At 36.7% G+C, this 16,027-nt stretch overlaps 3 protein-coding genes across 3 annotated transcripts; all 3 read right to left on the bottom strand.

The window, feature by feature from the left end:
* Positions 1–285: 285 nt before the first annotated feature.
* On the bottom strand, positions 286–495 carry MYCFIDRAFT_136029 (uncharacterized protein; the record flags this gene model as incomplete). The annotated part of the gene is made up of 1 exon (XM_007928516.1): positions 286–495. A coding segment is annotated over one exon (210 nt), but the record flags the coding sequence as incomplete, so codon positions are not given.
* Positions 496–1,351: 856 nt separating this feature from the next.
* Positions 1,352–1,510, bottom strand: MYCFIDRAFT_137398 (uncharacterized protein; the record flags this gene model as incomplete). Its single annotated transcript, XM_007928517.1, has 1 exon — positions 1,352–1,510. A coding segment is annotated over one exon (159 nt), but the record flags the coding sequence as incomplete, so codon positions are not given.
* Positions 1,511–4,787: 3,277 nt separating this feature from the next.
* Positions 4,788–4,937, bottom strand: MYCFIDRAFT_23524 (uncharacterized protein; the record flags this gene model as incomplete). The annotated part of the gene is made up of 1 exon (XM_007927520.1): positions 4,788–4,937. A coding segment is annotated over one exon (150 nt), but the record flags the coding sequence as incomplete, so codon positions are not given.
* Positions 4,938–16,027: the final 11,090 nt, after the last annotated feature.

Below are 16,027 nucleotides of genomic sequence, written 5' to 3' on the forward strand. Positions count from 1 at the left end.
AAAAGCCCCCTATTATATTCGTACTAAACGATGCGCTCTAGTCTAGTAGCTTAGACCTTAAGAAATAAGCCGAAATTGCTACGGCGGAAGACGGATTAAACGGTAGATATAGCTCGTTAAAGCGCGTTAAGTAATCGAGCGCGATACCTGCGTTATTAATAAGAAGATTTATACTATCTTCCTCTTACTCGGCGATATAAGCTACAAGGTTTAGTACCTCTTACTTATTATAGATATCTGCGGCGAATCTATATAGCAATTAGTAATACTAGTAGCAACTTCGATTTAATATAGGCCCTTAGAAGCACACATTTTCATATCTCCTAGTCTACTACTATATAGTCTTAAGGCTGCCTCTAACGCTTCCCTTCTCTTATTAACAATATATAGACGGCGGACACTATTAGCTATAAGTGTTTGTAATATTATTAAGCCGATTCTAGAGGCGCTACCGGTTAAGACGTATATTATATACGATACTAAGAAAATTTCGGACGATTAGAGAAGATAATAAGCTATAGGAAGGCTACTTCGTTCTCCGTAGGAATATGTTTAATACCTTCCCTTAGTAGGGATAGCTTGCTTTATAGCTAAGTTCTTAAATGTTAACCTTTTACGATACTCCTATATTATGCTTCGAGCTAGGAGCTAGGTACTTTTTGTCCCGAGACCCGCTATACTACTTCGTAAGTTAAATCGATATAGGGCTAGTTCTTAACGCTCGATAGTACGCGCCTTCGTCTTAGAGTTCCGTATTCCTCTAGGGCAATAATAAAGTCGTACGGCAGTCGTCTAGTAAAGGCTAGTCTAGCATGCTCTATATATCTAAGTACTGTATCTAATTTACTATTAGGAGTCCTAGAGCCTTCGTATCTATAGGGCAAGTATTGTAACTTTAATACTTATAGGTAAAGATCTCTCTAAAGTATAGACCTAACCGACGACAAACTCTCTAGACGACCTAAGTCGATTTATAAAGCTATAGGAAGGAAGTCTTATAGGGAAAACACGGGATAAGAACTTAACCGGGATACTACTATAGGCTAAATTCTATAATAAGGAAAGTTTGTCTATTAAGTACCGCATTAACGTATAGTAAAGAGAACCGAGTGCTTCTAAAATCGTATAAGCTAGAGCGAGCGTCTATAAGATTGCCGGACTTGTTCGTCGAAAATTTTCCTAGTATACTTTAGTATAACTATCGACTAACGTGCTACGACTACGACTCTATAGCTTCTCTTAGGGACGTCTCTAAGTTAGTCTAGCCTATAAGCCTATAGCGGCGGAGCAACTCTTGCGATCTGTCCGTATCTATAGTTATAATATCTTTCCCTATATCGGGAATTCGGTTCTATCTCTTAGTACCTATAGTGTCTAACTTCTCTAAAACATTAACTATATCGTTAAAATTAAAGGGACCGGCAAATCCTAGTAGCCTTTCTCCTATAACATCTTCCTCTATTATCGTAGCGATATATAAAAGAGCTATATTAGTAGCGTTAATATAATGCTAAGGAGCAAAGAGCTCTCGAAGTAGATATAACGTCTCCTTATCTCTATTCTAGAGTTTTTTGTACTAGCCTCTAGTCGAAGCTAGCTAGTTTTTGTATAGTATCCTTCTAATTACGCAATTTAGTAAGACTATATTAAAGACGAAGCCGGGCTTTTTTTCTCGAATAAATCGCTAGTACTCCTTCTCTACTAAAGTCTTGCTCGCGGCATATATAGCTAGCTTCCTTCGATAGCTAGTATATATTAGAGGAGCCTAGGCTAATTTAACGTCTATATCGTTCTAAGTATCTGTATTAATATAGAGCTTCTTATTAGGGGTCGCTATAGTGTATGCTAATACGGATAACGTATAGACGAAGCGTTTAACGCTTAGGGTAGCTACGGCTATATTAAGAATATTCTTTATACTAGATACTACTATTAGAATAATAGCATTCGGATCGGGATTTAAGGTAAGATCTGTCGCAATATACATTACTCCGACATAGTCTATAAATTAGATTCTTAGCTAATGTCGTTTAGATAACTAATATCTCTAATAGATGTCTAACCTTTAATAACCTCGTCGAATATATTATCGGTCGCTATATTAGGGACGATCTAGATATCGAGGACTTTATTCCCGTACTTGCTTAAGAACAGTTCTTATACATACCAAGTCTTGTATCTATTACGTACGGTGCCGCGAACATTATAGCTACGTTAAAGAAGCTGATTTGCAATATAACTAGCTACGTAGCTATTAAGACCCGTTACTAGGACAAGTAAGCCTAGAGGGATAGCTAGCATATTAATAAGTACTTATAGCCTAGGAAGAGCAAGGCAGTAAGAAAGATTAAGAGAAGGGAGACTACTTTAGTACGGCAGACCTTAGAATATACTACTCTAGAATATATATACTCTAGACCCCGCGCAACTCCTAGTCGTACTATAATTATAGTGTGCTACTATCTTCCGCACTAATTCTTATTAGACTTATTAGAAAGCTATACGATCGCCGGATAGCCGCCTTTACTACTTTAAGTAGCAGAATTCCCCTATTTGCGCTCTATTTAACAATATAAAACACCTATCTCGGACTCGAAAGCAATCTGCGATAGTTTTATATTATCTAGGCTTGTTTTAGGAACTTCTTCTCTATCTTACTATTATACTTGCTTCTTTCGAAAGGAACGAGCTCTACGATTAACGGCTGCCTCCGCTATCTTATAGTCTCGACTATACAATTTTTCCGCGGCCTTTTTATCCTTCTACTTAGTTCTAAGCAAACGATCCTAGAATTGGAAGTAAAGTGTATAGTTCTTCTACAATAAACGTGTTACTACGCAAAGTTAAATATATATACGTCTAACTATACCTTAAAACCCTATAATTAATAATGTTTATTATAGTAATAAGCGCCGACCGAGGTAAAGATATTAACCGGGTTCTACGGGATTCGGTATCTACTATAATTAGTACAAGCCCTAGCTAAGCAGAAGGCCGAGAAAACTATGCTTTCTCTTATAGACATTCCTATTCCCTAGACTATAAGAATAAATACTCCGACGCTTAGGAATAGGGTCTTAAAAGGTTAGTCGTAAATCCTAGCCTAACTATAGGGCACGTATAGCTCGTACTAACGAGCGTAGAAGGTCTCTGCTTAGTAATTAGTTTGTAGTATAGTCGATCGTCTTCTACGCTTACTATATAGCTAGGTATTGTTATATTCGGTACGACAGATAAAGTAGACCTAGGTATCTACTAACTAGAGGGCAGTATAGAATTGTACCGCCGGCACTACGAAGTAATATAACTAAATCGATATGTTTCTCTCCGCCGAGCCTTTATTAGCTATTCCTTTAAGTACGGCGAAAGTTCGAAGGAATAGACGAACCTAGATAGCTAATTTCTTAAGCTCTTCCTCGATATTAGGGGAGGTATCTTCCCTAGAAATTATATTAAGGCTAACGCTAAGAGCTGTCTGCATAATCTTAATCCTTTCTATAAATATAGTCTCGTAAAGATAAATGCGAACTTATATACCTAAATCAAAATAATACGGCGGAGACACTCCTACCGTCTAATAGTATTCTTATGCTTTTCTTCTTCTTTGCTATAGATTCTATATTGCTCGAAGATCCGGAACTGCTTAAAGATCCCGTAGATAGCTGAAACTAACTAGTGCGTTACTATAGGAACTAGTAAGGACAGGTTCTAATCTAAGAGTCTAGGAATCAGCTCTGTACTACTAGTTACCGGCTGCTCCTATTGCTCTATAAATTTATCTCTACTAGTTACATTTATCCTAGATAGAAAAGATACAGATACTACGGCTTATAAACTCGATTCCTTCGTATAGGTTTAAGTCTATATAGAGGTAGCAACAACTTAGCCTCGGCTTGCTTCCTAGAGCTTTCTATATATACGCTATGTTAGAGCTATTATAGTTAACGTAGCTCGGATATAACAAGAGTTTAGCAGGCTACAAGGGTAAATGTTAACCTCTAGTAGAGACTTAAGCTAAGGTACAGTATTGCTTATAGATTTTATTGCTATCCTTGTTATTAAGATAGGAGACACCTCGTGCGATATTTATTAGCCTATATACGGACGAATTTAAAAGCGAAGAGTCGAACACTACTTAGCTCTACTACCGATTGAAAGTAACTAGAGCTAGCACACTTTAAATAGAACACATTGCGCTACTACGCCTTTAGTAAGACTAGCGGAAGGCGAGTATACTTAGTCTTCGGTAGCTCGCTACTTGCTTCGAAGTCTAGCAAATAGTCTATTTATAGCTTCGGCTGCATCTAATATTTAGTAAACAGCGACTTAGCTTAAGCCTAGAAAATACAGAATATAGTAATAGCCTAAGCAAGTTTTAGTCCTACGATCTAAAAGGACTTTGTAGAATACTTATATCTTCTGTTTTTGCTTTCCCTCGTCTGTTAAGAAGATAGACTTAGGCAAACTTAGTCCTATCGTTTATATAGGTTACGAGCTCTTACTAGACTGTCTCTATTTACGAAAGGATTAATCTTAACTCGAAAGACTTTCTACCGTCTACTATGTTAGTAAGTTCCTCGATTACTTCTACTAGTAAAGTTATAGTATCGATACTAGCTATAGTAACGACCTCTTTAGTTGTTATAAATATATACGCCTTTACCTTAGTAGGAATGCTATGTTGCCTATAATAGTATTAGGCCTAAATATTTAACTAAAGTATCGGATCCTTGTCCGTAAACCTATAGTATATATTAGTAAGTTCTATTATAGAGGGATCTAAAGATTACGTACAAGCTATTATAATAAGTACGAAGCTTATAAGTAAAGAGAGAAATAGATACATAGCCTGCTTCTCCCGCGAGTATAGCTTGCTCTATCGTAAACAAAGTAGTAGCTAGTGTTTTAATTCTAACTTTAGTAAGTCTCCGGCAGGCTTAAAGGCCTTCCTAAGTAGTAGGAACTTTTATAATTAGCCTCGACCGGTCGAAGGAAGGTTGCGGAATATAAGATATAGCGTAGAAGCCTAGCAGATATTTATTAAATTCTAAATATGTCTTAGGAAGTCTCGGAAGTACGAACGGTATCTAGTCGTCTAGACTTTATCTACGTCCTAGGAATAGAAGGGATTATATAAAACATAGATATAGTTTACCTAACCGCGAAACGAGCGCGTCTTCCCTACTATAATAGGTAGACAGTCGAAAAAATAGCAGCGAACAATTAGAGACGAAGGGAAGACAGTTAAGAAGGAAGGGAGGACGAATAGAAAGTACTATATACTAGGGCAGAGGAGGTACTAAAGGCGGAAGATAGAAGAACCCCTAAGAGGGCATATAGGATAATAATCTTAGAACTCCTTAGAAGACTAAAAGCAATCTACAACTAGGCAAGCTACGTAATTATAAAGGTAGCTAATACAGTCGTAGCAAAGATTACGAAGAAACAATAGGAGACAAGCCTAAACTACCGCACCTAGGCAGTAGTAGCTAGTTAGGAGGCGCTAAAACCCCCGAGGATAGTAGTTAGAGTCTATATTACGGACCTATAGGAGTAAAAGGAAATCTAAGGACTTATAGGGAAAGAGATTATAGAAAGAATTGCAGTTAAAGAGGTAATTAGGGCTAGGAACGAAGGTAAAGGGGTAATTAAGCTGTTTATAGCACAAGAGCAGGATAAAAAGAAGCTAGAAATATAAAAAGAATAGACAACTAAGATAGGGAAAACAGCAAAGGTCTCCTAATAGCAATTTATAATTATAGCCTATAGTATAATAAGAAGCTTTAAGGAAGAACAGGATATTAAGAGCCTATAGAGACAAAACTAAGCTATATGCCTAGGCCTAAAGATCACAAAAGTGGTATAGATTAAAAGGAAAATCGAAGAGACTAAGAAGTAGTCTTCCCTAATTATCTAGATAGGGAGTATAGAGCAAGCCAATATAGTGCTAGACTAGGGGTTATTCTAGGACTTTAAAAGATTAGAAACAGAGATATATAGAAGCAACTATAGGATAATGCAGTGCTTCAAATATTAACACTATAGACACTTAGCAGCTAAGTGTATAAAGACAACTAATACCTGCTCCTATTATATAGGGGATTACTAGGTTAAAGAATACAAAGCATACAAGGGAGAAGCAAGATATATATACTGTACTAAAAGATACCCCTCTTAGGCGAAGGAATGCCTAGTAAGAATATAGGCAGCTAGGAAGGTAAAGGAAGCTAGAATTAATACACTAAAAAGATATATAACAAGCTAGGGCAGCTAGGTACAGAAGCAACCTAGCTAAGTGCTACAAAAGAGGTCTAGACAAGATAATAGGTTCATATTTAGGGCCTTACTAGCATAAGAGAGTTACTAGCAACTAGGGAGACTAAGATACCTTAATATTATAGGAAAGGAAGCAGGGCAGACAAAGCTTAGTTAAATATTAGTCTAAAGTAAGGGAAGACTAAAGGAAAACTTATAGGGAAATAATATAGATAAAACCTAATAAATATTGCAGCATTACTAAACATTATATAGTACAATATTAATAAGAGCAAAGACAAGGTACAGAGGAGCTTCCTTTAAGTACTAAACCTAAAAGAACATTATATTATTGCAATCTAAGAGCCCTAGCTCAACCTATATACAAAGAGACTAGCAATAGTTAAAGACTTAAGATACTACCTAATTATCTACAACTAGGGAGCCCTAAGGATATATATCTATATTAGTAAGGAGATAGATATAGAAACCTAGCAGGCTATACTATAGGAGGATAGGGACCTAATATCAGTTTAAGTAGAGACATCCTAAGGTACACTCTAAGTCTACTATATATACAACCTACTACTAGACTTAAGAAGCAGTACCTAACTGAAAACCCTAGAAAGACTACCTAGAGTTATCTAGGGGAACACCTACTAAATCCTACTTAGGGATTTCAACCTCTACTACCCCCTCTAAGGCTTAGACTTTACCCTAGCTTACTACTTCCTAGTAGGAAGACTAATTAATATATTAGAGAGGGAAGGAATAGAAATTGTTACCCTAAAGGGACTAATTACTTAGGAGGCAAGAGGAAGCAGTAGTATACTAGACCTATACTTTGTATTATACTAGATTAGGAATAGGATTACAAGATATAGGGTTAACTAGGAACTAGAAGAATTATTAGACTACTTCCCGGTACAGATTAAGCTAAATGTCTAAGCTAATTAGGAAAGGGAACTAGAGGAGAAGCTTAACTAGAAAGGTGCCTAATAGGGCAGGATTAGGGAGGAACTAGAAAGGGACCTAAAACTAGAGGAACTCTTAACAAAGCACCTACTAAGGCTAGAGGACATTAATAAGGTAGTAGAAGAACTAATAGGAATCCTAAAATAGGTAGCTAGAAAGCATACCCTAGTAAAGAAACATTTACTATACTAGCAACTATACTAGACTAGTAAGTATATAAGGAAGGTTAAAGCAGCAAGGAAGGCTAGGAGGTAGTAGACATAAACCTATACCTAGGAAGTATAGGACAACTATAATAAAGCCTACTAGGAAAAGAAGATCTAGATTAAGAAAGACAAGATACAAGAATAGAGATCTATAATAGGAATAATTATAAAGAAACTAGAGGAGATATAGAGGATAGCTAAATAGGTAAGGAGACCTAAATAGGATAAGGATATACTACTACAATTCCCGGACATTATAGACTAATAAGGACAAATGCAGACTATAATAGAAGGGAAAGCAAGAGCCCTAGGCTAACACTTCTTCTATAGAAAAGTATAAGCAGACCTATTAGATATAAAGGAGAAAGAATAAGAGACTCTACTACTAGGTATACTAAGAGATACCTAGGTTAAATCCGAAACTATTAAAAGGATCCTAAAGAAAATTCTAGGCAATAAGGCACTAGGAGAAGACAAGATCTACAACAAACTTCTAAAAGTATATAGGAAGGGGCTAGCCCTAGCACTAGCTAATATCTTTTTATAAAGCCTAGCACTAGGATACTACCTAAGACTATTTAGGAAGTCCCTAACAGTAGTGCTAAGGAAGCCCTAGAAAGAAGACTATACGCAGCTTAAGGCCTATAGACTAATAGCCCTACTCAATACAATAGGTAAGGTACTAGAAAAAATTGTCGCTAAAAGGCTAACAACCTTTACCGAGGAAAGGAATATCCTTCCTAAAGGCTAGATAGGAGGAAGAAAGAAGAGGTTAATACTAACAGCTATAGAACTAATTACAGAATAGATTAAGTATATCTAGTACTATAGTTAAAACTAGGTAGCAACCCTCCTCTCCCTTAATATCTTAGGAGCCTTTAATAATGTCTCCTATAAAAGGCTCCTATATATACTTAAACAGAAAGCTATACTAAACTGGATAGTCCAATTTATCTAGTCCTTCCTATAGGAAAGATTAACATAGCTCATTCTAGGCAAATTCAAATTAGACCTAATACTAACTAAAAAGGGAATCCCTTAAGGATTAACACTCTCCCTAATCCTCTTCCTTATCTTTATAGCAGACCTACTCCTACTCCTAGAATCAAAAAACATATTAGTATTAGGGTTTATAGATAATACAAACATCCTAGCCTAGTCTAAGACAATAGAAACTAACTGCAAGATCCTAGAAGAGAAGCACTAAGAGTATAAAAAATAGGCAAGGAGGCATAGAGCAAAATTCGCCTTAGAAAAGTACTAGCTTATCTACTTTAGTAAGGCTAAATCAACCTACAATATAAAGTAATTAATTACTATCTAAGGTTTTAAAACCCAACTATTAGTAGAGCTTAGGGTACTAGGGATCTAGCTAGATCCAAAACTGAATTAGGGACTATAAGTAAAGAAGGTAAAGCAGAGGGTAGATACTAATATACAATCTATTAATAGGCTTATAGCCTCTATATAGGGGGCTATATTCGAGAAAGCTAAAGTTATATATAAAGCAATTGTTAAGCTAGCAATGCTATATAGAGTATAGATATAGACAGCCTAGGAGAAAACACTAAAGAGGATTGAGCAACTAGTTAGTAGGTCCTAAACCTAAAGCCTAAAGAAAATCCTAGGAGTATACAAAACTATACTAATAAGGGTAGTAGAAATAGAATTAGGGACCCTACTAGTTAAACAATACTTCAAGGGACTAAGATACTAATATACAGCAAAGACAATAGAATACCTAGCCTAATAGACTATCTAAAAGGCACTAGACAAGATAAAAGCCTAGTGTATTAGGACTAGGAGGCGAGACAGACTACAAATAACTCCCTAGAAAGTTAAAGACCTAGAGCAATATAGAGTCTTAATAAGAGAAATGCTAGAGAAAGAGCTTTAGGGACTAAATATAAGGCTAAAGGAAGACAAGCTAAAGGGAGAGAAACAAAGCCTAGTAGAATCAATTACTAGATACCTATAGGAGCAGGAATAGAACAAAACATAAGTTAGACTAGGAACCCTAAAGGTACTAATCAAATTTAGTTAATATAACTACTAGCTCTATAAGGACCTAAATAGGGCCGAGGTAAGCCTAGCTATCTAAATCAGATCTAAATATATTAGACTTAGATCTTACCTATTTAGAAGAAACGTCCTAGGAATTGAAAGTAAGGCTTACTAATATAGCTACTAATCTTAGAATCCTAAGCATATGCTGCTAGTCTGCCCTTAATAGTTAGAAGGCAGAAGTGATTAGAGACTAAAAGCAATAGAAAGGGAATACGACAAGCTAATCTAAAGCAAAGAAGACCTAAAGAGGATAGTAAAGTAGATTATTAAACAGGGATTTGTATAATAATTCGCACTAGCAAGGGAAACTAAGGAGTAAATAAGAAGGAGGGAAGAAGAGGGGGAAAGAAGGGCAGGGCAGTAGGCAAGGTAGTTAGAGGGTAACAACTATAATACTAGTATACCCTAAAGGAAGGAAAACAAGGAAACGAGGAAGATTAATACTTATAAATAGGATAGGAGGGAGGTTTTTACTAACTAAGCCAGTTTCCTACCTAAAACAACACATAGAAACAGACCTATATAGGCCGAAAGGCACTATAACAGGCAAATGAAATATCTATCTATCTATACAAAACACAAATCGACCCTAAGATTAATAGAGCGACACGTAAAGCGAGTATAAATATCCAAATACTAGTTAGCGTCGCTAAAAGAGGCTTAGAGAGCTGCTTAACGCTAATCTTAACCCTAAGTTACTCTTTCGAAACATCTTAAAACTATTCTCGAAGTTGCTACGCCTAGGTCGCTACTTCTTTTACGACGCTAGCATTCTTAGGATCGCTCAACTAATTGTATGCTTCCTACTACGCTTTGTATTAGCTATTCTAGGGACGCTATATGTCTGCCTTAATACTAACTTAATTCGAGGTATAGTTAGGAAATAGCCTAAGGGCCTTATAGACTAGGCAACGATAAGCTATAAATTAGCTACGACATTTCTACTGCTTACCTTTCAAATCGAGAGAGTCGTAATTAATATGTAACTTGGTACGCAAGTATTCTAGCGCACTTATAGGTATATCCGCTAGTAAGTTCGTAGAGGCTATACTTAGGACTTGCGATTAGACTACTTTACGATATATCTGCTAGGCCTCGTATAACCGCGAAGGAGTAATAGCTAAGGAGTATATCGTAATTTGCGGCCGATAGATATATACTACCGTATATAGGGTAGACCGTACTATACTACTAGTACGCGGTAGTATATAAGTAGACTTTAGCGAAAGACTTTCGATATAGCCGGCCCTATACTCGTATATTAAGCATTCGTATTTTAGCGAATGCTATTTCACCTAACAGGAGAAAAGCAGATACTAGATTAGCCGTAGCCTTTAACTAGGCCTAATTAACTTAGTATACTATATCGCTAGAAAGTATTAGCGTTTTATTATAGACACGAGCTATGCTTAAGGGGTTTGTTACGGCTATTATCTTATAATACCCTTTATCGGTCGAAGCTAGATAGTCCCTCGATAGTCCCCTAATAGTTAAGTATGCTAAGGCTTATTTAATTAATACATCGTTTAAATACGTTGCTTACGCATTAGAACGGCGAGTGGCGTGTTACGATAGACGATATAGCAAATTCACTCGGCATAGTTACACATTTAGCCCGCTAAGACCAATAGACTACAGAGTCTTACGTAGGAAGGCCTTCTCCGCTTCGCTACGGCCTTTTTAACGCAGTCTAGCAATCTGTTCTTTATCGTCGAAATAAGTTCTACAAAGACGATCCTAGATGCTAAAATGTGCTCTAAAGTTAGACTTTACCGTATTAGCTCGTCTCCTAATCGATCGAGAAGTAACGACTTACTTTCAAGCCCTAGCTTTAATAATAAACATCGTAAAACCTACACGAATAACGATAGTTAGCGCGTTTACCGCGTACTAACTATTGTGCGTATTTACCCGGCGTTAGTCCTAGTAATTTGCTTTATTATATCCTAGGGGAATATATAACCGCAATAGTCTAGGACATTCTTAAACGATATACACGAGAAAACTAGAACCGACAGCCTCGAAGAGAGCCCTAAAACGCTAGATCCGATACTATAGCTAAGACTATAGATAATAATACTATCCTAAGGGTAATTATACGACGCTCCCTAGGAGTATAGAACGTATAGGCGATAGTATTGTAAATGTATATGTTCTATACCGCGTTAGGAGGCGACTAAAGGCGAAATTCCGCTCTAATAATATACTATATATCTACTTGCTAGTATAGTTTAGGCGATAGAGCCTATATATAAATGCATCTACTATAACGATTATCGTAATTATTCGTACTAGAGGTATAATAAACTAGTAGATAGTATATACTACGAGTATCTCGTACAATGTCGGATAAGTAGTATTAGGCCCGTTATAATGCCTATAATCCCTATACGTCTCGATTAATAATCGTACCGTAGGCTTAAAACACTCTAAAGACATACTATATAGCGTAATTGCCGTAGGCATATAGCGTAGGCTCGTAATGTATCTGTATACGCGACTAGTCTAGATATATAGCCCGTAGTCTTTATTTTCGACGAAATTACCCTAGCTAAGTTAACTAAGCGCGAGGCCGAAGAGTGTCTATAGGATCTTCGAATATAAATTCTAGTATTACTATAGTAATATAGGCTCGATGCTTACCTAATATTAAATCGTTATACGAAGACACTTAGCTCTAGTAACTAGATTTTTCTTTTACTCTTCGATAGCTATATATATTCGATACTTCTTCTAGAGACTAGTCCGTTCGCAAAGCTCGAAGAATACTAAGGTTACCTAGTAAACGAGAATCGGTAGTACAAGTACTAAATAAGAATCTAATATACCGGGAATTAGAGGCGTTATATATCGAAGTTTGTATAGCTCTAAGCTCGATATATTAGATTTATTTATCTTGTCTAGTAGATATCGAAGAGACCTTAGCTTAACTTAAGCGTTACTAACCTTAGATCCTTAATTCCCTAGAAATTTATCGGTAGTGCTTCCTCTAGTATACTATCCCGAGAATGTTCGAACTAGACCGGCTAGTAGCTTTCGGTATTATATTAATTATCCCTAGAGCTACTCTATTAGGGAAGGGAAGAGCAGCCTAGATTAAGTAACTTCGTCGAGAGTAACTTGCTAGCTACGTAGAGTTTAATATAGATCTCTTAGGCTAGATATAGACGTATACGTATATAAAGATAAGCGACTAGTATATATAATAAGGGAAGCGTAAGTAGCGTACAAGGCTTCCCCTCTTCGAAGGCTAGCTTCTTCCTTATCCGAGACTCTATTATATACTCCGCTAGTTAAAGCAGGAAATGTATGTCTATCTTCCTCGTATAGTATACTATCGGCTGCTCTCGTATACTAGTGTCGAAAGCTAGTCGTACTTAAAGATAAATTCTATAGTCTATAATACTTCCCTACTACTTATAGCGGCCTACTTCTAGTCTATTAATGCGCCGTAGCCTAGCTAATTAGTTTGAATCTAATTACTATCTTATCTTCTCCTAATCCTAGCTCTCGTACGTCTATCTTCTTATAAACGATACTAGTTTCGAAATTCGTATAAATTACAGCTAAAACGCTTCGAATAACTATACTAGATTAGATATCTAACAATCCCGTAGAATAGTAGGATCGAGGCTAGCAATATACGATAATAAGAGATTAACACTCTAATATACGTCCGGGATCCTCTACTAAATGCCTATAATCGTAGCTGCTTACTAGCCTAATTACCGCAATATAACTATCTTTCGGGTATCTATTCGTCCGGGCTATTATACTAGTTTAGATCGCGATAAAGGAGGTACTAAAAAGTATTAACTCGGGTTCCTAGTAGTATATCGTAAATCCCTACTAATAATACTACTCGATCTCGAGGTATAATCCGAGATAGTAGAGTACTTGTTAGTCGTATACGAAGAGACTCTTCTATAATAGCTATTAATAAAGGAGCTTGATTAAGTAATACTAGATCTAGGAGCCGCGAGGTATAGATAGGAAAGCCTTTATATAGCGGTTTAGATCGGCTGTCTTATATAATATCGGCTTTTAGTTATAGACTCGTTAACTCCGATCGAAGACGCGATTAGTATCTTAGGCTTTGTAAGATATAGTAGATAGTATAGGCTAGCACAAGCCCTGCTACTTGTAAGCGCCCTACGGAGGAATACTTAAGTTAAAGTACTATACTTACCTAGAACCTCCCGGCTACCCGCTATAATATAGTTAGTATTTACTATAAACAGTTCTCGTTAACTTATATATTTAATCGAAAAGCTCGCTAGCGACCTTTTTCCACTTTTCGTCCTAGCTTATATCGGGTATATCCCTCTTAACGCTAGCCTTAACTAGTTTACAGATAACCGGAATGTCTTTTAGTTCGATCTCCTATCCTAGTTTCGCTACTTTAGAGACATTTTCCGCTCGCTTATATATATCGAGAAGCTATCTCTCTAAATGTGTTCGTAAGGTATAGTGCGATACTAGAAGCATATCGATGCTAATTTCCCGTAACTAGTAGGTAAGAGTAGGCAACTCTTAAGGCTAGAATGCCTCCTTGCAATATATATTCTCGTAATATTAAAGCTATTCTTATATTGCAATAGGGTTCTCTAGCAAGTTTAATCTAGACTTAGACCCGAATTAGAAACATATAAGAAGATCTAAGCTTAGACCGTAACTAAGAGAAAGGATATCTATTAACTTATTGTTTATAGTATCGCTTCGAATAAGAGGTAAGAGCCTCGTAAACAGTATTTCTTCCGTAAGCTATCTTAGAGGTCGGGAAGCGAACAAAGCTAACTTAGTATACGCGGTATTTATTCTCTTCCTTCTTAAGGAATAATCCTATTTAGTTAGGCTGCAAAATGCGGTTTTGCGGTCGTAGTATATAAAAAAGTTATAATAGCTCGGCTTCTCGAAGCTACTATTATAGATAGTCCTTATACCGTCCTAATAGCAGCTTATAGAAAGATCTTTTAGCCCTAGTTATACGATAGGGCCTAACTAATAATATAGTTCTCGAACTTTAGCTAGTTCCTTATCGTAGTAGCGGATCTATAGGATCTATAGCTAAGACTAGCTTGAACTCTAATGCGCGTTTAGTACTAACCGTAATAGCGAATCCTAAAGAAACACGCGGTAGAATATAAAACATATTATAGAAAAGATTAAAACGAAGAGTCCCTATATCGTAGGCTTCTCTAAGAGAAAGCCTAGTAATATCTTAAGCCTTGCTATAGTTACGGTTATAGGAGAGCGAGATGCCGTATATATATTATAGAGTCTACTCTATCGGTATCGTCTCTAGTAATAGTAACATTTAACTTTAAACCTAAAACGACTAACTATCTCGTTATTTCAGGTAAATAGGCAGAGTAGCGCGCTAGGATAGGGGCCTAGCCTAGTTGCAGCTCGGTTGTATAGAAACGAAGCTACGATAGGTAAAGAGAGACCTACCCGGCCCGGCAGTTTCGTTACTAAAAGCTCCTAAACTAAGCATCCCTTATAAGTAGTCCTCCCCGGTAAAAAGGGCTTTCGAGATATAATTGTAGTTTTTCTTTTTAATTGTTTCTAAGTTCTACGAGCTCGATAGTTTAATTAAAGCGGAATAAAAGTTAATTATAGTAAGCCCCGTTAGAATAAGTAGTTATCCCGCAACGGGAAAAGTAGAGGAAAATAAACAAGTAAGACTCTATTAACCTCGAATCGACCGAGTAAGACAAGCTAAGAGAAATTCACGTAGTAGAGGCTCTTAACTAACCTACTACTAGCGACCTAGGACAAATCTTCGATTAGAATACCGCTAGACCTTCGACTTGCTATATATGTATCTATACTATCTTCGAAGCTTAGGTACACTCGCGTCCTTATATACCTACGGTAAGCTCGTAGGATAGCTACCTTATATACGCCGAGTTAAACCTACTATCTACTAATCTCGCTTACTATCTATTAGGCCGTAGTATAGGCCCTAAAGTCTTCGTACCGTATATATTCGAGAAGTCTAAATACGCTATAGTTATAACGCTCGTAATCCTTAAAGCGGGTAGAGCTTTCGTCCCCCTAGACTTCTCTTACCCTCGTCCTAGACTAGAGTCTATTATTGCGAAAGTTAACGTATAATATATTATAGCTTCTCCTTATACTATACCGGTATTAGAGAAACTCTCTATTAAAACTATTACTCTATACCCTAAGATGCTCGACGAACTCCTATACTAGTATAGGAACCCTACGGCTTTAGTCTTACTAAGCAATAGTGTATTCGTGCTTTTTACTTCTAGAAGTACCGGCGAGCCGAAAGGCGTAATTTAAGAGTACAAATCTGTATATACTATTAACTAAGTATATACTACTATACTATTCCTAAATTAGGAATCTAGGGTATTAAGTTTCGCCGTATATACCTTCGATATCAACACCGTCGATATCTTTACTACCTTGTCGTAAGGAGGGTATATCTATATACCTTTAAAAGATAAGCGGTTAAACGACCTTATTAGAGCAATTAACGAGTATCGCGCGAA

The sequence above is a fragment of the Pseudocercospora fijiensis genome (assembly GCF_000340215.1).
Source record: "Pseudocercospora fijiensis CIRAD86 unplaced genomic scaffold MYCFIscaffold_4, whole genome shotgun sequence".
In the NCBI taxonomy this organism is placed as follows: domain Eukaryota; kingdom Fungi; phylum Ascomycota; class Dothideomycetes; order Mycosphaerellales; family Mycosphaerellaceae; genus Pseudocercospora; species Pseudocercospora fijiensis.